At 49.9% G+C, this 23799-nt stretch overlaps 1 protein-coding gene and 1 non-coding gene across 2 annotated transcripts; both read right to left on the reverse strand.

The window, feature by feature from the left end:
- Positions 1–6561: 6561 nt before the first annotated feature.
- Positions 6562–12993, reverse strand: CCL22 (C-C motif chemokine ligand 22). The gene is made up of 3 exons (XM_005152442.3): positions 12817–12993; positions 8588–8708; positions 6562–7675 (listed from the first exon to the last, which is right to left on the reverse strand). Exons 1-3 carry the CDS (start codon positions 12881–12883, stop codon positions 6679–6681), a joined length of 1185 nt encoding a protein of 394 aa, XP_005152499.1. The 5' UTR covers positions 12884–12993; the 3' UTR covers positions 6562–6678.
- A 9989-nt stretch (positions 12994–22982) lies between these two features.
- On the reverse strand, positions 22983–23065 carry TRNAL-CAG (transfer RNA leucine (anticodon CAG)). Its single transcript has one exon. It is a non-coding gene; the product is annotated as a tRNA-Leu (tRNA).
- Positions 23066–23799: the final 734 nt, after the last annotated feature.

A 23799-nucleotide genomic window follows, 5' to 3' on the forward strand; every position in this document is an offset into this window, starting at 1 on the left:
TTGCCTAGTTTTTTCCATGCTGTAAGCGGATGCATGGAGCAGCAGCATCCCATGCAGATCCCTTGGCACCACAGTCCCCCCTCATGCACTGTGAGCTACTCAAGGGTGCACCTCAAGCCTTTCTTCACATTGTCACCCCTCTGCCCCTTTGGAGCAGGGCATTATGCTTGCGACTGCATCATCCCTGAACACCTTTTTTAAAAGTTTGGGGAAACCCACCCAATCCTGAGAAATGCTCTGGTCATTCCCAGGTCTCCTCAACCCCAGCTGCAATGGGAGACACATCTACTGACTATGGCTCAAGGCAGGGTATGCCAAAGCTTTTCCCAACCTAGTAGACATGATTAAAATGCACACTCATATAGCCTGTAGCTGCTGTGCTTTGGCTTAAATCCTGTGGAGAGATGGGAGTCTCTTCATCTCAGAAGCATAGCTTAGCCCAGGAAGAGCTGGCATGAGGCTACCTATGCCGTGTAGCAGCCAGAAGACTAAAAATAAAGCATTTCTGGACAGGTCCCACAACCTCTAAGGACAGTTCTGCTCCTTTGTGCATTCAGCCCAGTAACTCTGTGTCTCCCTGGGCTGTAATGAACTCATGCTCTCCTGCTGATCCTCAAAAGCATCTTTCTTTTCTCCCACAACTTTGCGGGTGCTCCCTTCCCTTCTTGGCCACCTCCCCACCTCTGCTTTGCCTGGGCTCCCTTCCTGCAGACTTATGTACCTCTGCAAGAGCCTCTCCCCAGATCTGGGCCATGGCTCCTGTGACCAGTGCAACCTCCCATCCCACAAGACCATCCCAGCACACAGCCTTTTGGAGACCACAGTGCTCTCAGCTACAGCAAAACTGGCAACACTGAGCTGAGGACACGGGCCATATTGCTGTTCATGATGCATTTCTGTCTTGCCTGTGGTGTGTACAGGATCAAGGCCACCAAGTGCAGGTGGTGTGATGATGTCATACCCATGGCAGATGTCCTCAAGCTGGGAGAAATCATGCTCCCCTGCAGTCACAGGTCAAGGGAGCTCACAGCCTGCCTCAACCATGCCTGGGACAAAGCCACTATCTGAAGGCTAGACCCTGATCAACACAGAATGATTTTGGGATGGACTGGCTGCAAGCCCATGGTATGTCTCCTGTCTTCCCATGGCCTGGGGCTTCACCCAAACACTCCATTCACAGAGAATGCTTTGGGTGGACAGACAGGGCAGCACATACTGCTGGTGGCTGAACGAGTACATGGGCTCCCTGCAGCTAGAGTCAGGGAAGGGACTACTCTGTACAGAGAGGACCTTGAGAATTAAAACTACTAGTGGGAGCCTTCTTCTACAGGGTTGTGCCTATTTGTCTGGCAGAAGGTCTGGCCTGGGATGTTTTGCTTCCCATTTCTCAGGTCTTCAAACCATCACTATTGCAGCCAGACAATTCACAATTCCCTGGAGACTCTTTGATGTTTATTCTTTTACTTTTTGGGAAGGGAAAGGCTAATGCGCTGTCATTAACTGATGAGTGCTGGAAAGCCCCATTGCTGGCCCAAGTTCTGTTTTCATTTAGCTAGGCTCTGGAGAATTTGCTTGTTTATGTTTAAAAACAACCAAACAACCAAACAAAACAAACAAACCCCAAAAGAAACCAAGCAGAAAACAGTGTCCTCTTGATCCTGCAAGAGGAGGAAGAGGAGGAAAACTTGGGGACACCTCACATGCAGCCTTTGCCAGCAATGGTGCCAGTGGAGGGAGAAGAGAACTGGGCAGAATATGCCCCATGCTTGGAAATAGGCTTTTAGCAAGTAACTGAGCACACCCAGCTGTGCTGGACAACAGCCACACTGGCACTGTGCTGCTCAGGAACACACCGCAGAGGAAGCTGGGCTGCTAAGGCAGGAGAGGTATTGGCTGAGCATCACCGAGTGCCTGAAACCTCTCCCCAGGGAGGCAGTGGGATGGTTAGGAATAAACTTTTCCCTATTGTCTTCGCTTCTACCCAGTCACTTTGAGTCTTCTCCATTTAGAATATGAAACATTCTAGGTTTTCTGCTATTTAAACCTCAGCTTTCCAAGTGTAAAGCCCCTTCATAAGTCTTTATGGTGCTCACTTAAGGGTCTCCCCAGCTCCATTTTGAAGTTCTGATTGACTCAGGATGCAATCACAAACCAAAAGCAATGCTCTCATTCCTTCCTGGAGTCAATGCTCACCCTGTGACTTCAGGTAGGACTGTGCCAGGTCCTACATCCTGGAAAGACAATTTGAAAAGAAGAAAAGAAGAGTCTCTTCCAAAGCCTACTTCCTACAGCTAGACACTGGGGACAAGCAAGTACTGGAAGCTGATGATCCAAACCACATCCTGTGCCGTAAGTCCTCCCCGGTGCCATGAGACACAGAGGTTGCAGGAAGGACATGTCCAGAAGCCCTTTCCCAGGGGATTATCTGCACTAAATTACTGGGCAAGCTCACCCACCAGCACAGGGGACAGAGCAGAAACTTCCAGAGGAGGCCATGGAGATGCTGCGAGGGCTGGAGCAGCTCTGCTCGGGAGCCAGGCTGAGAGAGCTGGGCTGGTTCAGCCTGGAGAAGGTTCCTTAAGGGGAGACCTTAGAGCAGCTCCAGTGCCTAGGACACGGGGCAATGCCTTTAACCTGACAGAAGGGACACTGAGATGAGCTCTTAGGCAGAAGTTCTTCCCTGTGAGGGTGCTGAGGCCCTGGCACAGGTTGCCCAGAGAAGCTGTGGCTGCCTCATCCCTGACAGTGTTCAAGGCCAGCTTGGATGGGGCTTGGAGCAACCTGGTCTAGCAGAAGGTGTTCCTGCCTGTGGCAGGGGGTTGGAACTGGATGAGCTTTAAGGTGCCTTCCAACCCAAACCAGGCTGGGGTTCTGTGATTCTAATCCCAGCACGAGCAGCATCCTCACCCGTAAGGTCCCACAGTGTCTGAGCACAGTGGCAGAGCCGGTGCTGGTAACAGGGTCTATCTACGGTCCTGGACACACCAAAGTGAGAAACTAGGTCCATGATCTACTTGGGAGGCTTAGGGGCATCCACTCATCAGCCACAGAAGGGGAGAGAGACAGGACTCAGCACCAAAGGGTCTAGCCAGCCAGGAGACAAGATGCCTACAGCATAGGTCCAAGGTCTGTCCAATAGCAGGGCCAGGACATCAGATGAGCACTTTACAACACATCCAAAGCAGGCATTAGAGGCTCAAGCCTGAGTGTAAGTGGGGCTCCTGGAGTTTGGCAGAGGGGGGTGGTGTTCATCCCCAGGTGAAGGTGGTCAGGGTGATTAAGGCCAATTAGTGCCCTCAAGGCCTGCCACTGTGCCATCTGATGTATCCTGTGGGTATGTGAAGGCATGAAAGTGAGCTTATGAGGAGTCCCAGTGATGCCTTGTTCTCATAGTAAGACAATGAAGTGCTGGAGAGGGTTGCACTAGTGTGGAGCTGTAAAACAATTAAGGTCAGGAAGGGACCAGAAGGGACATGCCATGACCATGGCCCCCCTGTCTCCCATGGGTTGTGGGGAAACCTTGAGGCAGAAGCATGTGTCTGGCCCAGTCACTGCAGAAGACAAATCTTGTGCCACCTGAGTGTGACAGACTTGGCATTAGTTATCTCCTGGACCAAATTCTACCCCTGTGGCAGCCCATGCACCTCCACAATGAGCACGAGAAGGTGCATGGTTGGACATCCTGTGCACAGGGTCTTTGCACTGCCAGACTTAGAGAAGCTGGGGAGCAGCAGCAAAGCTGGCAGTCATGTACCTCCAGCTAGGACAAAGGACTGTCCACATATTCCAACGTTCCCCAGGAGCCACAGCCCACGGCAACGATGGTGCTTGCTCCATGTGTCAGAAGTGATTCACTGCTGCCAGGGCTGCCTTGTTTACACAGCACCCCTCCTGTGTAACAGAGAGGAGAAAAGAGCTTCTTATCCCCCAAATGACCTTTTTGATTCATGGAGGGGAAATTTTTCACTATCTTCCAGGCTTGTTGGCAGTGCTGGAGCACAGCTGGGACCATGCTCCAGGGGAGATGCTCACTTCTGACCCTATTGCTCCTTCCAGCTCCCCACGCCAGGCAAGTCCCTGGGCACTCACTCTTGTATTATGTTGCCTTTCCCACCTCTCTTCCCAGCACTAGAGAGGGACATACAAGGGCAGCCCAAACCCTGGCTGGGGTGGGAGAGGTTTCAGCTCAGCCTGTGGGCTTTTACTCCCTCAGAACACACACTTGGAGAGTACTGTTTGATTTCTATGGGCTGTTGCTTGGCCATAGCTTTGCCTAAACAAAGCAAAACCCTGGCTGTTTATTCAGTACTGCTTTAGCAGGATGGAAATGCAATTCCCTGTGAGAAAATATACTGTGCAAATTTTTGGCAAGACTGAAGCCCTTAAGCAATAGCCTGGAGCAATAGTCCAACGAAAGGTTGCAGCAGTAGTCCAGCCACATCAGCTGTGCCTGCTTTGCTGTCTCTTGGTAATGCTGGGATTTCTCCCACGGTGCTTAATCACACATGTGTACCTCTAAAGCTCTGCAGGGACCAGGCTTGGGAATTCAGCCCTGGGCTGAATACCCTGAGGACAAGAGTTTTTAACAGCAAGACTTTATTACTTTTACTTTTATAAAAAGATATAGAACAGATATCTCATGCACGCAGATACACATGATACAGCAATAAATCAGAGTTTGACAGTAACCACACTGTACAGCAAATGACACCTTAAGCCTTGGAGCTGAAACCATACCAATGTCCTTACAAACACTGATTGAAGCAACCACATTCCCTGGTACTCACTCATCTTCCCAGCATTGCCTGCAGCTGAGGACATCATCTGTAGCCAGACAAGTGTCCATTCCATTTGCTGTAGTGCCTGTAGAGCGACCCAGTTCTCTCAGACATGCACAAGCTGTCCAAGCCAAGCAAGAAAATAGACAAGGCACAATGTTTTCCAGAGTTCCCAGAAAGGCCTTGACTCCGCAATGCTCCAGTAGCAAAGACAGGACATTACATACACTCAAGTCGCTAGAAAACTTCACTAGAAAAGTAACATTTCTTCTATATGTGTTTCATATAAAAATAATGCCACAGGACATGACCTTACGAGGTGCAAGGCCACGAGCTCAGCTGTGCAGGAGCAGGGCAGGTGGGCAGGCACCACTGACAGCCCCTGACTGCCCCTCCAGATTAGTCAACCCCAGTCAATGTCACACAGCTGGGCTGTCACCCCGAATTCCTGATTACAGTTGATTTGATTGTGTTCTGCACTTGCAAAGCCTGAGATGAACACCTGCCTCCCCTTTCTCAAGCCAACAAAACACAGAAATAAGGGACTGAATGATGGCAGAAAACAAACACCTTTGCAGTCTCTTCTCCCCACCTCCAGGGCTGGATGGAATCTCATGGATCTAATAGGCCACCTTCCTCCAGCTCTACTTTACAGCTAGCGCATCCTTTTTGTTTTGATTATGTTCCTTATTATGTGGGTTTGCTTTCTTTTTTCTTAAGCATATTTATACTTCTGATTCACTGAGGTTGGTTAGAGGAGGATCTGACTTTTGATAACTTATCTACAAAGCATCATATTATGAAGATCTTTTCACACTCCAGCAAAATTCATACTGAAAAAGGCGTTTTGTCCTTTCTTGTGGAAAAGGCTTATTTCTAGAGATAATATGGGACCATAAGGATGATACACCTGCTGCATAATTCTTAGGTGACTAAATTCAGAAGTGCATTTAGCTGCTCTAAGAGTGTACTTCCTGGCTTTTGTGCTTGCAGAGAAGAACAAAGTCCCTCCAATGGTATCACAAGAACAGCAAAATTATTGCGCGAGTTCTTGGTTTTTCCCCATTTGTATACTCTCATCCACATTATCCTCCCCTGGTGCTGTAAAAAGCTGGGCATGGCCCATCAGCTGGCAGAAGGATTTTATTGCAGTTGACTTGCCAAGAACCAGATCTCAGACTAAATTCACAAGAATAAATGCCCATAGCTGTTAGCGAGAAAGGTGGCCTGATTTCAAGGAGATAAATTGTGGGTTGCCAGCTCCTCTGAACATGAAATCTGAACATGAAGCACAGACCTTCAATCCTCTAATCAGATGCAGTTTTCATCAGCTCAGTCTGAAAAACTAGGCCACCCTTCATGTCTCCAGCAAGAGTAGATGGAGTATTTGATCAGCTGAAGGAGAGCCAGCACACAGCTAACCACAGGCATCAACCTTGGTCTGACCAAGAAACCAATGAAGTGCAAAGAAAGCAGCTGCAGAGGGTTTGTTAAGTGCAAGTTGTGTGGGTTTGGTGTTAAAATTACCCAAGGTGGCTGAGCCTGAGCCCAGCAGCGTGGGTGAGTCAACATCTTCTCAGCTGGGCCATGATGAAATGCAGGAAAATCCCCAACAGTAATTTGGAAAGTCACATCTGCCCACCACCTGGCAAAGAGCCACCATGCAGCTCTAGAACAGGAACAGCCTTTGTATGTAGCAGTGCCAGAAGGAAAAAGGGTCTAATTTATTTCCAAAATTGGTCAAAGATTAATTTTTTTTGACATTCTGCTCTGAAAAAAAAAAACATCAGTTTTCTCAGGTATTTTTATTTCTTGCTTTCCTTCCTGCTGGTCACCAGTTCAATATAAACTTTTCTGCAGCAACACAGTTTGGGCCAAAAATATCCATGCCGTAAAGCATTCAGATTACTTCCATTGGATAGATATTATTTTGATGTCTCTCCTGCTGGTAAAGCAAGCCCTGCACTATTTCTCTTGATATTCCTTCTGTTATGACTCCAAATTTTAGATATAGCCATACAGCAGCAACACTGCAAAGCATCAGACTGCAGACCACAGAAACTGGAATGACAAAATGCATTTGAGGTGTTGACAAGTAGCTTGGAAAAGGCAGAGCATTTGGCCTTTCTGTAGTCATCTGCACTCTGGCTTGGCCTAAGAATGCTTGACTAGTGAAAATTAACATATCTGAAGGCTCTTGCTTTCCTACAGATGATGAATAATCAAATGTTGTAGTACCACAAGCACCTACAGAGGAACTGAAAACCTTGTTGGTATGGACAGAAGGACCTTTGTCTGTGGCAGTTGTGGAGGTTAGAGTAGGAACTGAAGCAGTTTCCATGCTGTCCAGGATGGAGGAGGGATCTGAACCCCTATAATCAGTGTCTGGTGTATTGGTTTTTGCAGTTGCAGGATCCAGGTATTCATTTGTAGGAAGTACAGGGTGGTCTGATCCTTTAGAAATGGCCATGGGGTCTGAATTTGAGCCAGGAGAAGTCACGTCTTGAACATCAGACATAGCATTTGCAGTATGTCTTACAGGTTCTTCTGTAGATCGTACAGCATTGTCAAAACCATGCACAAGAGCCTTGTGGAATGGGGTGGGCTGGCTGGAGACAATGTCTATTGAAGAAGTTGTTGAAGGTGCAAGAGATTTTAAGGAATCTCTGTTTGATTCTGGACTGACTTCAAAGAGGGCAGTAGCCTGAGATTGAGCTGTTGCTGTAAGGCCAACATGTTTCTGAAAAATACCAGGCTCTTCTGGAGCTGCTGCTGAGGTGGCACCATGTGAAAGCAGGGAGGCTTCAGCCTTTTTCTGGTCCAGTTTCCCTACAATCTTCTTCACCCAGTTTGCCTCTGGATCTGCACAAATCTCCACAGACTTCAGAGTAATAAATCTGAAAATAAAAAGGGATCACTTAGTGGATAAAGCAAACAGTGGTTTAGATGATCAGCGTGATAGGGAAGGCATGCAGACAGCAACACTCTCTCTCTCAAGTCCATAGAAAGCACCACAGGGATTGTTTATTTCAGGAAGGGCAACTGCCTCTGAGATCTGATTGAATGGTGAGCAGCTGAACATTACTCATGAGTGAAGGGTTTCCCCCAAGAAGTTTTCCTCCTTTGAAAGCACTGTCCTGATGTTTGGATGCAGTGTTTGCCTCCAGTGCTTAGGGCAGGAAGCTCCTCAAGCATCAGTTGCCCAGGGGCAGGGATATGTGAAGACAAAATCCTCTGGTTTACTGAGTGAGATGAGACTTTGCAAAGTCAGCCCAGTGGGTTCACTTTGAAGCAACCTTCTGGGCTTCAACAAGATGGTCTTAATAGTGCCTCAGTTTCAGGATAAGCTGAAAACAACAATTATCCTAAAGGGGAATGAAGCTTTACTCATCCCTAGACAAGCTCCAAGTCTCAATCTGTCTCCAGGGAAACAACTGCTTTCATAGAAACATGAGCTCTCATCCTGTGTGCTTCCCTGGAAGCATTGTAACTGGGTGAGCTTTAAGTTCGCTTCCAATCAAAACCTGTCTATGAGCCTATGATTCTACAATTCCAATGCCCCATTGTGCCAACAGGTACATCTGTCAGTCCTTTTCCCATCTATTTATCCCCATCTCACTCTGTGTATGAGCCCATGATCACACTTGGAGGCTGCTGATCTTTAAATGGGGGTGAAAAAAAAAAACACCCACCCTTCAAATAAATCCCAGAGTTTGCTTTGTTTCCCAACTGCTCTTTGCTCTGAAGCAAGGGCATGGGATGACAGGGTGATGCTGAATCGGGGGTTTGGGTGATGGGGCAGTGCTTACATGACAGCTTGTTTGGTGCAGAGGGGCTCAGTCCTGCGGTAGCTCCTTATCCGCTTTGCTGCTATGCCAGATGAAAAACCACCACACTCAATTGAACACTTCAGAGGTGCTTTAGGTTGTCCTGAAATAAAGTATTCAACATAGAATCATAGAATAGTTAGGATTGGAAAGGACCTCAAGATCATCTAGTTCCAACCCCCCTGCCATGGGCAGGGACACCTCACACTAAACCATATCACCCAAGGCTTCATCCAACCTGGCCTTGAACACTGCCAGGGATGGAGCATTCACCACCTCCCTGGACAACCCATTCCAGTGCCTCACCACCCTAACAGTAAAGAATTTCTTCCTTATATCCAATCTAAACCTCTGCTGTTTAAGTTTCAACCCGTTACCCCTTGTCCTATCACTACAGTCCCTAATGAAGAGTCCCTCCCCAGCATCCCTGTAGGCCCCCTTCAGATACTGGAAGGCTGCTATGAGGTCTCCATGCAGCCTTCTCTTCTCCAGGCTGAACAGACCCAACTTTCTCAGCCTGTCTTCATATGGGAGGTGTTCCAGTCCCCTGATCATCCTCATGGCCCTCCTCTGGACTTGTTCTAACAATTCCATGTCCTTTTTATGTTGAGGACACCAGAACTGCACACAGTACTCCAAGTGAGGTCTCACGAGAGCAGAGTAGAGGGGCAGGATCACCTCCTTTGACCTGCTGGTCATGCTCTTCTTGATGCAGCCCAGGATTACGGTTGGCTTTCTGGGCTGTGAGTGCACACTGAAGCTGGCTCATGTTCATTTTCTCATTGACCAACACCCCCAAGTCCTTCTCCGCAGGACTACCATGAATTTCCTTTTTGCCCAACCTGTAGCTGTGCCTGGGATTGCTCCAACCCAGGTGTAGGACCTTGCACTTGGCATGGTTAAACTTCATGAGGTTGGCATCAGCCCACCTCACAAGTGTGTCAAGGTCCCTCTGAATGGCATTCCTTCACTCCAGCGTATCAACAGAACCACACAGCTTGGTGTCATCGGCAAACTTGCTGAGGGCACACTCAATCCCACTGTCCATGTCAGCAACAAAGATATCAAACAAGACAGGTCCCAACACCGATCCCTGAGGGTCACCACTCGTTACTGGTCTGTAGCCAGACATTGAGTCATTGACCAAAACTCTCTGCGTACGGCCATCCAGCCAGTTCTTTATCCACCGAGTGGTCCACCTATCAAATTGATGTCTCTCCAATCTAGAAGCAAGGATGTCATGTGGGACAGTGTCAAACGCTTTGCACAAGTCCAGGTAGATGACGTCAACTGCTCCACCCATGTCCATCACTTTTGTAGCCCTGTCATAGGAGGCCACCAAATTGGTCAGGCAGGACTTTCCCCTAGTAAAGCCATGCTGGCTGTCACCAAGCACCTTGTTGTTTTTCATGTGCCCTAGCATGCCTTCCAGGAGAATCTGCTCCCAGATTTTGGCAGGCACAGAGGTGAGACTGACTGGTCTGTAATTCCCTGGGTCATCCATTTTCCCCTTCTTGAAAATGGGGATTATATTTCCCTTTCTCCAGTCATCAGGAACTTCACCTGTCTGCCATGATTTTTCAAATATGATGGCCAGTGGCTTTTTATCTGGTACTATAAAAACTGGCACTGTTTCTCTTTTCTCTGGGCAGGAGTCCAGAGCTCGCCATGAAAGTTTCCAATCCCTGCTAAAATGAGATGAAGAAAAATCCCATCAGGGCAACGAGTTTCTGTATCACCCAAATCGGAGATAAAATGCCCAGAAAACTACAAAAAAGCACCGTGAAAACTGTGGGGCTCTTGGGCTGCCACTGCAGCTTGCCTTACAGGATCTGCAAGCACTCCCTGGAGGTCCTATGTGCAAGGACCTAGTACTGCAGGTCCCCTCCTCTTTGGGTCACAGAAGGACAGCTTTCTCACAGTGTCCAGAATACACATTTCTTCGTCCCCAAAAGACCTGCTATAACTGTCACCAACAGGCTCTTGGTGCAGGCAATGCAGACCAGAGGGGCTGTCTTCTCCTTCTCTGTATCAGACATAGCAATTCCTCTGGTGGGAGTTCCCCTCCAGGCGAGCATCCTGACTCTCTGCTTATATGTGATCTCTGAGTGCCACCTGAACTCAGAGAAAGGGTTCAGAGAAAGAACATTTTGGTGAATGATGCATTGCTCCATTTGATATTTCAGCAGCCCAGCTTCACAGCAGTTTCTCACCAAACATCTATCTCCTCCAGAATTTGGTTTTAATTTTATGAAGTGTAAAAATAAACCTCACTTGACTCCTTCAAGGAGCAAAGCCAGTCACAGCACAAGGGACCCTTCGCTCCTGCTCCTATCCCAGCCTCTAACAACATGTTTGCCAAGAGAGGGAATGTTGCACAACACATCTTAGCAATTAGTTTCTGACATCCCAGGGGTCAAGATCTATTAAAAAAAGGCATGATTTATCTTAGCCCTTCTTAGGAGAAAGGAGCTGGAGGCTGGTTTAGATAAGCCAGTCTCTACAAAATGTTGTCTTAGTTTCCCAAATGAATTTGGTAAATTTGATGCAGTTCATTTGGGAATGATCCAGCCACCAGGAGCAAGAACGGACATCACAACAGGAACACCCTCAGCTCTTTTGATCCATTTACTGAGGAAACTCGTTGCAAAGAAATCACAAGCAAATCCCTCATGGCCCTTTGACAGAAGCACATTTCAATCTCTGTAATCCTAAAGGAAAGCCATTTGTTCTCACAATAATGTGTTCTGTGGCACTGTAGGGTCAATAATACCTGTTCAGGGGAGACCAGCTTCCCAATTAACTCTCTATAGCCAGAGGACATACTGCTGGTGTCCTCCACTTTCAGAAGCACTGTTCAGTAAAGCAGGGATAGCAACAAGAGAGCCATCCCTGTGGATGGAGGTGCACGGCAGGGAGTGGCTGGGGACTGCTTCCAAAGGCCCTTCTCCTGATTTTCCAGTTATGGGCACCAATGCAAATGGTCTGCAACTAGCTGAATTCCTGGTGTGTTTTTCCCTAAGAGGGGGAGCTTGAAAATCCCCTTCCAAGGACAAAGCAGTGTTAGAGGGAGCATGAAGCCAACCCTAGTTGTTCTCCTCCTCCTGGGGCACACAACCCTGCTTCTCTGGGCTACATCTCAGTCTTTGCCAAAGGGACCTCGGTGACACCTGGGACCTGAGAGACTTTCCATCCACTGCTGCTCAGAGGCACTGCTCATGGGAGCCACTGGTACTTGCTTTTCAGCATGGTTTCTCAATAGATCCCAGCCAGGGAGCACCACCAGCCTTTCTTTCTTAAGAGCCCATCTAATTCCATCACTTTAGAGGAGATGGACACTTGGCCACAGAGCAGCAGAGCTAGGCAGTGCCGAAGCAGGCAGCAGATTCCAAGGGCAGGGTTAAGCTGCCTGATGTCCAGTTAACTCAGGCCAGACCTGGAGAACCTGAACAGAGATATGAGGAGAGGAAGAAGCTCCATCCCCAGCTGCCTTTGCTGTCAGTCTTCCTCTGGTCTGGTGGCAGCAGGGCACAGATCCTAAGGGCTCTTTGCCACTTTCCCTTCCCTTGGTGAGAACAGATCATTCCTATGTCCTGGGCAAAGTCCAACTTTGCCTGTGCTGCTGAGAAGCTTTCTGACAGCCTGGCAGCAATTTCACCCTGCATAATGGCTACCTGGGGCAGCAATTACTGATCTGTGACACAGATCTTAAACCAAGACCAGCCTAGGGGGCTGTGGGCCCACCTCTTCCCCATCCTCCAGCCCACCCCAGAGCAGAGTGCCCCTGTGCCTCGTAGTGATGGGAGCACAGCATCATGTGCAGACACCCAGACCTAGACAGGCTGTGGTCTACCCCCATGTCATATCCCTTGGGGACATGGGAAAAGGGGAAAAGAAGTGCATTATACTTCTTTTACAATTAGGATGATCAGAAAGTCCTCTGACACTCTTCCCACCTACCCTCAGGAGTGACAGAAGCCATCATGGGCTGCTTGGAGGTCACTGCTGCCACAATCACTGTTGTAGGCTCCCTCTGCCCCTTTCCAAACCCAGCCTGATCCTGTCATGAGATCTCCCACAGCCCATGAAGGTCTCCTGGTGCCGATTGCCTGATCCACCACTGCTTCTCCTGTCCCCGAGCTCTTCACCTCCCCCTTGTGAACGTGGCTGCTCCCCTGGGGAGCCTGCAGGGACGCAGAGCCGCGGCTCACCTCCAGCCCGGGCCACCAGGCACAGGACCCTCAGCACAAACAGGACCTGGAGAGAAACAACCTTCATGTTCCCGTGGTAGGCAGCAGGAATGGCACGCAGGCAAGGATTACTGGCAGTATTTCCTGCTCCCGACTGCTTATTGTGTCCTTTGGAGGAACACAGCTGCTGCAGCTCATTCCAGGATTATGAAGCCCTGAGGTGGGGATTTCAACTGTTATTTAGCTCCCACAACCACAACCCAGGGTGACGACACAGGAGTTGGAAGGAGGAGTGAGACAGAGGAGGGAATGTCGCCTGCCCCATAGGTAGACAGCTCCTGGAATTCCCCGCCTCCACTTGCATCAGGATTCCTTAGCGCATGTAGATCAGCTGCAGCGCCTTGGTGACTCACTCACACAGGGACGGACTTCCAGGAGTCACCTCCTCCATCCTCCTCTCACTGGGGAGAGGCACCACTGTCCTCAGGATTGTAAAGCTCTCCCCACCTCCAACCCACAGCTCCCCGATGCACTAAGCTCATTCTTTGCCTCAACTGCAAAAGCAGCTATTCCTTTCCTTTTTGGTGGCCATCTTACAACAGCAGCATAGGTCGTTAGGCCAAAAGGGGTAGAATGTGCTAATCGGGATTACAAATTCATCAGCTGGACTGGTGAGCCCAAGTCAGGTTGCCTCTTGGGACCATCACCAAAGCCAGGCACTCAGTGGCCTCCCCAGACAGCTCCATGTTCTCTGAGAACACTGTGAAGCATGCTTGTCACCGCAGCCCTGACTTTGGATATACATTATGGTCTCAGCCCTTGGGGTGTTGCTGATACTGAAAGTAGGATTACAAGGCATCCAGATCTCCAAGCAACTGGGCTGGCCAGGTTGCTTCCTGCACCAGCAGGAAGCCAGGTCTGCAGTAGACGTACAGACACAGCAGTCACATCCTGCGCCTGTACTTTCTCTTTCATCTCAGATCCCAGCAGAGTACATGGCAATTTTCCCTGCCAAGTCCCACAGCTGAAAGATGAAGATAAGATCAAGTCTGAGACAGTGTGGCTGCCTCTGAAATATTTTTTTCCCCAGAGTTTTCTTAGGGCTGATGGAAACTGGGCTTCTCTGTGCTGTGGGAAATTCCAACATTTCCAGTTAGGATTTTATTCCTAAAGACTGAAACCCCCTAGGTTTCCATAGGATGTATTTTCAGAACATTTGGTGAAACTTCCAGCCTGTAACTTCAGCCTTTGCTTATATTGAAATATAATACAAAAACCATTTCAAGGAAATGAAAATAAAAATTAAGACCTTGAAATACTCTGTTTGATCCAGCCAGAACAGAACACGCTGCATCTGTTGGGACTTTTTCAGGCTCCTTCCACAGACAGTGTTTTCTCAGGCTGGGCAGAGCCTTACAGGAAACTTGTACTCAGGAACTGGCATTGCCTGAGGCTGTTGGTGCTTTGGCTGCTGGAAGTGCCAAAGTATCATGGCCCACACATGCTCAGTCTTCCCTGAAGAAATGGGTTCTGCTCCACCTGCAGAGGGCTTACTGCCAGTGATGGGTATAATTGATGGAAAGGCTTCAAGTGTGCATACAGTGTGGGAGGGTGAGTGCTCTGTCTGCTAAAGGCACGGCTTGCCACAGCCATTGTTTTAGGGCAGGAAGAGCTCAATGCAGCTGCTCTTCCTGTGCAGCCAGGGCTCATGGAAGTCTTGGTAGGGAACTCCTGCAGGACACTCTTGGAGACCTCCAGTTGCTCCCAGTGAGGTCAGCAGCTGGATTTGGAGGTGGCATATGTATGATGGTGGAGGGCAGCAGCACCTCAGCACAGCTCCGTGGGTCATGGCAAGCCAAGTGCTGGCAGCGGGGTGGGCCTACGGCAAACCTTGGAGCTCCCTCCTGAGAGCAGGACACAGGGCACATCAACTGACTTCAATGGGAGCGGGCAAAAAATGTGGCCTGCAGCTGACAGTAAAGTGGAACCACTGCTCTCAAGCCACTTCCTATACCACCCTCCCTGTCCCCCTGCACATCTTCTCACTGCAATTCTTTTAGGTTTTGCAGCACTGAAAACCCCAAAGTCAGAGGACCTGCTGTAGCCCAGGAGATATTCCTGTTGTACATATCAATAAACCATAGGTGTTGTATTGATCTGACAGTGAACAGTCTCAGGAAAAGGCCAGGTTGGATGGGGCTTAGAGCAACCTGCTCTAGTGGAAGGTGTCTTGGCCCACGGCAGGGGGTTGGAACTGGATGAGCTTTAAGGTCCTATCCAACACAAATCAGGCTGGGATTCTGTGATTCTCTGGGCTTGTCTTGGCTTCAGCTGATTTTAGCTTCTTTAGTTACAATATAAATTTTCCAGGCAATTGCTGCTGTCAGTTTGATTTGGCTTTGCTTTAGTTTGTAAGCATAGCAAGTAGTTAGTTATTTAGCATGGGTCTGAGACTGTATATATTACATATATATTATATATTAAATTGTGATGTGGATGAGGGAAGGCAGGGGAGGACACCAGCAATCCCAGACCATAGCATGAATCAGAGCACCTGAGCAATGGAGTCTGCAACTCTGCAAGTCAGGGGCAACTGGCTTTCAGGAAACAAAGTGCAGAAAAAATTAATTACTGGGAACCACGGAACACAGGCTGTGCTAAGCAAATGTAGGAAATGAAACCAAGCAGACCACAACTGAGAATGAAGAAAGCCTACCATGAATGTCATATCCTTTCAGTGACCACTGCGACCTGGGGCAGTTCCTCACACCCATACCCCATTCTTCCATAGAAGGATGAGAAGAAGGCTTCTTGAGGTTATTCTTAGCACCCAAAGGCTCTCTGAACGGGTGGTACAGCACTGACAAAAAGCAGTAGATACAGGGAAGAGGTTTGGGATTTTTCTCCTATAACTTTTAACTGCAGTATGAATGAGGAAGGACATTAGGCTTATCTGAAACATTGAAAGAAAAAAACATAAGCAAATCTACATCTGAGGGAACTGGGGGTATTTAGACTGGAGAAGAGAAAGCTCAGGGGGACCTTATCACTCTCTACAACTGTGTCGTGGTTTAAACCAAATCCGCACAGCTTGTGCACTCATTCCCCCCCTTTGCTCCCCCAAGTCCCAGAGAGTTAGGAAGGAGAATCCGAAAAATGTAGCCTCCACAGGTTGAGATAAGAACTGTTTAATTGCTAAGGCACAACACAAATCACCACTGCCATTACCACTACAAATAATAATGATAAAGCCAATAACAAGCGAAAAGAATACAACGCCCCACCAGCCACTGACCCATAACTCACTCCACCCTGCCTGGCCGAGCACCATGTGCTCCCTCCTCCATTTTCCTCCTGAGCTCCACCCCTCCAGCTCTCTCCCCAGTATGCATTCTGGGCATGACGTGCTATGGTATGGAATACCTCTTTGGCTAGCCTGGGTCAGGTGTCCTGTCTCTCCTTCCTCCCGGCCTCCCCTCCTCCCTGGCAGAGCATGTGTTCAGAAAAGGCCTTGAACAAAAACACCCTCAAAACATGCTCACCACCAAGCAACTGCTCCCAGCCCAGAAGCTAAAACACAGAACTGCACCAGCCACAAGAAGGAGAAAAAAAATGACTGCCACTGCTCAACCCATGACAAACTGCCTGGCAGAAGGATGGAACCAGGAGGTGGCTCATCTCTGCTACCAAGGAACAAGGGATAGGACAAAGAAAAATGACCTCAAGCTGCACCAGGGAGGTTTTCACTGGAGACTAGGGGTAGTTTCTTCCCCAAAGGGTGCTCAGGCATTGGAACAGGCTGCCCAGGGCAGTGATGGAGTCACCATCCCTGGAAGTGTTCATAAACTGTGTAGAGGAGGCCCTTAGAGACATGATTCAGTGGTGGCTTTGGCAGTGCTGGGGAATGGTTGGACATAATGATCTTAAAGGTCTTTTCCAAGTTTTCAGGCTGATTCTATGATCTGTGCACATGCTACCAAGTGTGAGCAGAGGGACCATGCACAGGGCACTGGGCAGTGCTGGAGCTGCAGACCCTGGGCCACCTAACACAGCTCCAGGATTGATCCTCAGCATCCACAGAAGCACTTGGTGGCTCAAGCCAGGCAGTTTAATGCCAAGGCTGGAGTCTGGGCTCCCTGGCTCCAGTTCCTGCTCTGCTCTAAGGGCAGTTTCGTATCAGAACGTATGTCCTGCTACTTAGGTCTTGGTCTGCTGTGGAGAAAGTTAGAATAAGGTCTGGGGTGGCCTGAATGTTGATGATAGCACAAGGCACACTCGGAAGCCCTAACCTTTGGTTGTTCACTGGCAACCATTAGCCAGAGAGCTTATTGCTCTGGACGACAGATAGCACAGGCCAAAGGGCCAGATCCCATCTTCCCCAGTAGTAGTTCCAGCATTTTCCATCCACTGCAGCTTTTCCAGGGTTGTTTGCAGGCAAGCTCTTCAGCTCTGCTCAGAGTCAAGGACCTCACAGGTGGAAGGAACATACGACTAGCACTGGGGAATTGCTCTTGAAGGCAAGAAGAAACTTAGCCCTGAAAAGACAATATGCAAAAAGATATGCAAAGAGAACAAGGCCTGTGTCCCAGACAAAAAGGAAACAGCCCCAGAACATGGCATCCTCCAGGGTGTTTCCATGCTGGAAATGTTTGTTACAGTAGGTTTGTCTTCCTGGAAATCATGTGGTGACTGGAGAAAAAAGAAAGGTCAGTGAGATCTCAGGAGGCTATATGACCTGGAAGAGGGATGCCAGAGCTGATCCAAAGAAATGATGATTTCCACTGTGTGGTGTGTTCAGGAGCTCCCAAGACCTCAGGAGTCGGTTTTTATGGAGCAGGGAAGCCCAGAACTCCCAGCAGTAGGTATTAACAGCATCCTTTGCTGTTCTCTGTCCCAGAGGCTTGCTGGAAAGAGGCAGCAGGAACATTTAGCTTTTGGGAAGACCCAGCTGGGCTTGATGCTACTGAGAAGACAGGCTGACAAGGGACTCCAGCTCTGGGTGTATGATTTCCCAACTAAGCCTGCCCTGTTGCAGGTCATCCTTGCACTACCCGCAGCCCTCCCCAGTGGCAGCTTGGCCACTGCTCTTGTACAATCCCCCTTTTACTGCAGCCCAAGAGCATTAAACTCAAGGGAGCTGAAGCACCACCCCTGCAGCAGAGCTTCCATGCTTGCCACTACTGGGCTACTCCAGGTTCTCTCAAGGAGTATATATGCAGTAAAGCCTGAGCCAGAACATGGGGGACTGGTGCACAGACTACAGATGAGGTCAGTTGGTCCTTGATGTGTGGGGCCAGATTTCCAGGCTTCAATCTGGAGAAACTCCCAGTGGCTTTGCCAATGACATGGCACTGGTTGGTATGGCATAGAGCAGTCCAGAACCAGCCCAACAACCTCCCGTCTCCTTGCCAAGGCAACCAGTGACACATTTAGGCAATGGTTCCTTGGAGGTGCAGGGGCCTCCCATTCTGTAGATGCTCTCAACCTGTACTTAATGTAGATCTCTTGAGCCATTACTCAAAGTACAGCTTTGAGTTTCCCACATTCAAAAAAAGGGCAGGAAATGAGAAGCAGTCTGGGGCTGTCTGTAGCCAGTGCCTCCACAGGAGATGGAACAACTCTTACTTGGGAAGTATCGATCAGTGCAGGGTTTGTGTTTTTAGGAAACTGCCTCACTTAGAAAACATTTCCAAGACCAGCAGATGACATCACACAGGCTCTCAGTTCTATGAACAGATTTTCCCTTGTAAATAAGAGCAAATCTGCTCACTAGCACAGTGCAAAATGCTGATGTTCTGTTTGCCCACAGTGAGGCAGCCTACAGTCCAGTCAGCATCCTGAGCCAGCCAGGCTGTGAGACATGGCTCTTCCCTCTGGCAGCAACACAGCTGAGCTGCAGGCTGACAGCTGATCCCAGTGGAACATACATGGAAAGGTGTATACCTGCAGTGGGGATTGGTGCCTTCCTTCTGCAGCCAGAGCTGACAGAACAGAGGATAATGCTGTTATCCTGTCCCATGGAGACTGCCAAGGCCTGGAACAGCTGCTGCAATAAACAAGATTTAATTTTATTGAAAATACTAAGTGCAAAGAAACAAACACAGGGCTGGTTAGTCTGCAACACACTTAAGCATTTCCTAAATAAACAAGAATCACTTGCCCCCCACAGAGCAATGCAGCCATCAGGTTCCCTGGGACAGTAAACAAGCAAGGCTCTTGTGGGAAGATGTGCCTAGGTGACATAGAAGAAATCAGGGCAGCTTTTCAGATGAGGTGAAGGAGTTCTGCTCCTCTAGAACAGGCTTGCCTGAGCACATCAGGCGCCTGGATCCTGCCAAGTCCCTGCAGAGCCAGAGGGACATCTTGATCTTACAAATCATTTGCATAACTGCAGGTCCTGAAGTCACCATTTCCATGGAGCTGGTGTGATGAAGGAGAGCCAGATGATCCCTGAAAGGGACATCTCCCATCACTGCACTGTGGAGAAGAGAGGGGAGAGGTCAGGATGGGCATGACAGGAACCTCCATGCACCACAGGAGGCCATGGCTGTCACGAGAGCTGCAGTCAGGCTTTTCACTTGATGTGGCTGTGCTGTGCCTCACCCCAGGGTGGTACCCAGGGTCTCCCCTCTTTCACATAATAGATAGGGAAAGGGTCCTACCAGGGCCACTGTGGAACAGGCAGAAGGCTGGGAGCAGCTAAGTGCCACAGCTCTGCTCTTCCACCTCTCCCAGAGCCAAGGGCCAGGCTAGTGCTGCTGCTATGGCTGTGGTAGAAGATAAGACAAGTGTCCCAGTTAGTGCCTCCTTCCTTTCTGTGACAGCAGGAGCAGCAAGTATCTGTGCCAGCAATCCCCTGTCCTGGAGGGGCCCTTCTCCTGGTAGGAATTGCCGGGTCCTGACCTCAGCCCTTTGCTCAGGGACAAAGGGAGCTCCTGCCTACCACAGACATAGCCCTTTGGTCCCATCCAACAGTATGTGTGGACCACTACCTTCATCACTTCTCCACGTCCCCACTTCTCCCTTCTCCATCCAACGTGTTTGCACATGAATGCTTCCAGTCTCCAATAAAAGTTTCCCAGAAGTGGCTCTGTTTATTGCCTTTTTGGAAAGGCTCACCTTTTCCTGTCTCCACAGAACTATCAACAGTGGCTGTGGAAGCAGTTTGACATGAATTAAGTCATGATGATGGGTGGAGACATGCAGAAAACTCTTCTCTAGTGTTGCTGCTGGGGCTTACTCCCAACTGTGTCTCCAGAGGAGCCAGTGGCAACCTGTGGGCCAGCACGAAAGGGCTAAAAGAGCTGCCACACACAGTACTATGATGCACTAGATGTGTCTGCTCTGTGGACATTTGCACCCCAAAGTCTGAGCTAAGCCCTCCCATCCTGCAAGTTTTCAAATCCCAGCCAGTTTCCTGTAGAAATGGGACACCAGATGTCTCCAGACCAGAGCTGTTACACAGCTCATTTAGGTGGAGGTCTCTGCCAAGCCTCAGCCATGGGCATGTGCCAATGTCCCCAGGGACAGCACAACAGCAGCAAACAGCCCAGAAACCCCGAGGGCTTCCAACACCAACAAGCCTTTACAGCACTAACACAATAAACATGCTTGGGCTGGGCAGGGAAGCAGTCCTGAACAGGCATTTCTCTGCCTGAGCTCTTAATCCTTTTCAAGCCTCTCTGGCTCAGTGAAGAGGGAGTGACCAGACCCTTTCACTCCCCCACCCCAGCTCTGCTGCACCCCACATTGTAAGAACAGGGTGTCTCCTTCTCTGCTTCTGCCCAGAGCCTGCACACTCAGTATGGGTTTCAGCTGTCACCCAACCAGTGACCTGCTCCCTCACCAGTGTATTTAGATGACCAGTCAGCTTGGTCCCAATGTACTTGCCTTCCTCTGATTTTCTTTCTGGGGCCATGACAGCATTACACCTACCCCAACATCTACTGCAAAAGCACCTCGTGCTCTCCTGACCAGTTCTGGTGGCTGTGAGGTGTGTTTTTAGGGTCAGTGTAGCTGTCTTGTTTCCTAAAAGAAACAGGCTGCAGATGCTTGTCATTAGCACTTTGGTGTTGCCAGGGGATAGTTAAAAAAGGGATTGCTGGGAGTAAGGATATGGGGTATTTCCCCCCGGGCTATGATTCCTCCTATCCACTTAGAAGGCAGCAAAGGAGAACTAAAAAGCAGAGATGAGGCATGTTTAGGATTCAAAACTCTATCTGGGAAACAAATTCCCCACCTAGGACAGAGAGTCTCAAAACAGGGCTTGTGACTGAAGACAGTCCGGCTCATACCTGCCTGCCAAAACAAAACACGCCCCCTGCTGCACGAGCCCTTCTCCTTGAGCTGGGTCCACATCCAGCCTCAGCTTCCGAAAACCGCCGGTTCACCGGCTTCAGGCCAGCAAGGTGAAATTTAGGTAACAACCCGACTGCAAGCAGAAAGACCCACCAAAGGCCCCCAGGGCTGTGACAGAAGGGACGGGGGAGCACCGGCGAGTGCTGGCGCAAAGGCTGGCTGTGGGAGGGGTGCAGGGTGGCGATGCAGCACGCCTCCGTGAGACCCCGGCCGCCACCGACAGGCATCCGCCGAGACGAAAGACCCCATCAGCACGGGATGTGCCGCTTCCCCTGGGTACTCACCGGATGGCTGATAAAAGACAAGTCCACCCCGTGTGCCCCAGCTTCTGGCCCCGACAGCAGCAAGGTAACAGGGGCCATGAAGTGGGGACGAGAAGACTCCCGCAGGGTTTCCTGAGCTGGACTTGCCTCTGCCTCTTGCTGCAGCAGACAACGCCATCGTGCGGTGGTTATTACCTACTTGGCGGAAACATCCACGCTAAGAATCGCTGCTTCCGCCCGGAGTTAACTAGCAACCCCCTCTGCCCTGCTGATATGATTGCATACCACAGGAGATCCCCTAGGTGGGTGCTGGTAACTCAGAGCCGGTATAGGTGGACCAGCGCTCCCAAACACTTTCCCGTGAGTGCTTGGACAGGCTTCTCCCGTGGCGCAGGAAAAGGACTTCCTGAGACAACCACAGACCGTGGAGGTACCAGCCTCGTGCAGATCCTGTACCTCGAGGGGCCATGTGGAGGAGATGAGTTCAGCGCTGCTGTATCATTTCCTGCTTGTTAAGATGCAGCACGTGGATGGATGCAGATAAACATCTCCACTCCGCGGCTGCTGGGACTTTCACCGCAGGACAATGGGCTGTCTGAACTGTTCAAAAAATAGCTTTCTCTGTTGGCTGTTTATGTGGCTTTTCCCCTTCTGACCCCCGTTCACTCCTCCCCTGCCTGGCTGCTCTCCCACCTTTCTTTCATAGCAACAGCACGTACATACAACTCCTCTGAGCTGTATCCGTGGGCAGGAAGGGGTAGGAGGGAGGCTGCAGTCTGGTCAGTGCAGAGCTGCCTCCAAATTGCTAGGACCGAACCCCACTGCACCACACACGCTGTCATGTAAGCACTGCCCCATCACCCAAACCCCCGATTCAGCATCACCCTGTCAGCCAGTGTGCTTGCTTCGGAGCAAGGAGCAGTCTGGAACAGAGCAAATGCTTAAATTTATTTGAAGGGTGGGTGTTGTTTTTTTTTTTTCCCCCATTTACAGATCAGCAGCCTCCAAGTGAGATCATGGACTCATAAACAGAGTGAGGTGGGGATAAATAGATGGGGAGAGGACTAACAGATGTACTTGTTGGCAGAATGGGGCATTGGCATTGTAGAACATGGCGCAAGCACAACTGCTCTGATCAATATTAAATACACTTTGGAGAAGTAGCAGGAGCTGCTAAAAGGTGCTAAGAGGGTTTGTGTTTTTCTGTAGTGAAGACCAAGCACTGACATCCCTGCAGCTGGCCAGCATAGTGAAGAGTTGTCCTCTGTCAGAGCCTCTGGGGGACACTGCGGGGGCAGCAGGTTCTATAGTGCTGGGACGGGGCGCGGGGGGAGGCACATTGGTGTCAGGATGGCCGAGCCGTCTAAGGAGCTGCGTTCAGGTCGCAGTCTCCCCTGGATCCGTGGGTTCGAATCCTACTTCTGACAACAGGTAACGCTTTTGCGATATGATCTCACCTGTAGCTTTAATTAAAGTTATTTAGCTATTTCCGTTTAATTGCGGCGGCGCATCTTTATGTCTTCCTCTGCAAACAAAATGCTGTTACGAGGTGGTGCAAAACATAGCTGTCAGAAGTGGGATTCGAACCCACGCCTCCAGGGGAGACTGCGACCTGAACGCAGCGCCTTAGACCGCTCGGCCATCCTGACCTCCTCGGAAATTTTTTTTTTCTAGTAATCTTCGTCTGTGCCTCTGCCGGACTCACTGAGCATTCGATCCCCATAACGTCGGAGTGATCATGGTGTGAGCAAGAAGAGGTGCCTGACACACAGCGAGGGTCACCCCCACTGCCAACGGGCCGCCGAGGAGCTACGGGGCGGCCAGCCTCTCACCCACCCCGGGACTCATAGAATCAGAGAATCGTGTGGATGGGAAGGGACTTTGAAGCTCACCCAGTTCCAACCCCCTGCCATGGTCAGGGACACCTTCCACTAGACCAGGTTGCTCCAAGCCCCGTCCAACCTGGCCTTGAACACTGCCAGGGATGGGGCAGCCACAGCTTCTCTGGGCAACCTGTGCCAGGGCCTCAGCACCTTCACAGAAAAGAACTTCCTACTGTCTCATCTCAGTCCCCCCTCTGTCAGGTTAAAGCCATTGCCCCTTGTCCTGCCCCTACAGGCCCTTGTCCAAAGCCCCTCTCCACGTTTCCTGTAGCCCCTTTAGGCACTGGAGCTGCTCTAAGGTCTCCTGAAACCTTCTCTTCAGGCTGAACAAGCCCAGCTCTCTCAGCAGCTATCTCCAGAGCAGAGTTGCTCCAGTATCTCAACTCTTGTGCGTTACCTCTCCTCACGCTGACTGAAGAACTGTGATTTCAGGACAACCAGCAGTAGATGCCCTGTCCCTGGCAGTGTTCAGGGCCAGGTTGGAAGGGGCTTAGAGCAAC

The sequence above is a fragment of the Melopsittacus undulatus genome, chromosome Z (assembly GCF_012275295.1).
Source record: "Melopsittacus undulatus isolate bMelUnd1 chromosome Z, bMelUnd1.mat.Z, whole genome shotgun sequence".
NCBI classification, from domain to species: domain Eukaryota; kingdom Metazoa; phylum Chordata; class Aves; order Psittaciformes; family Psittaculidae; genus Melopsittacus; species Melopsittacus undulatus.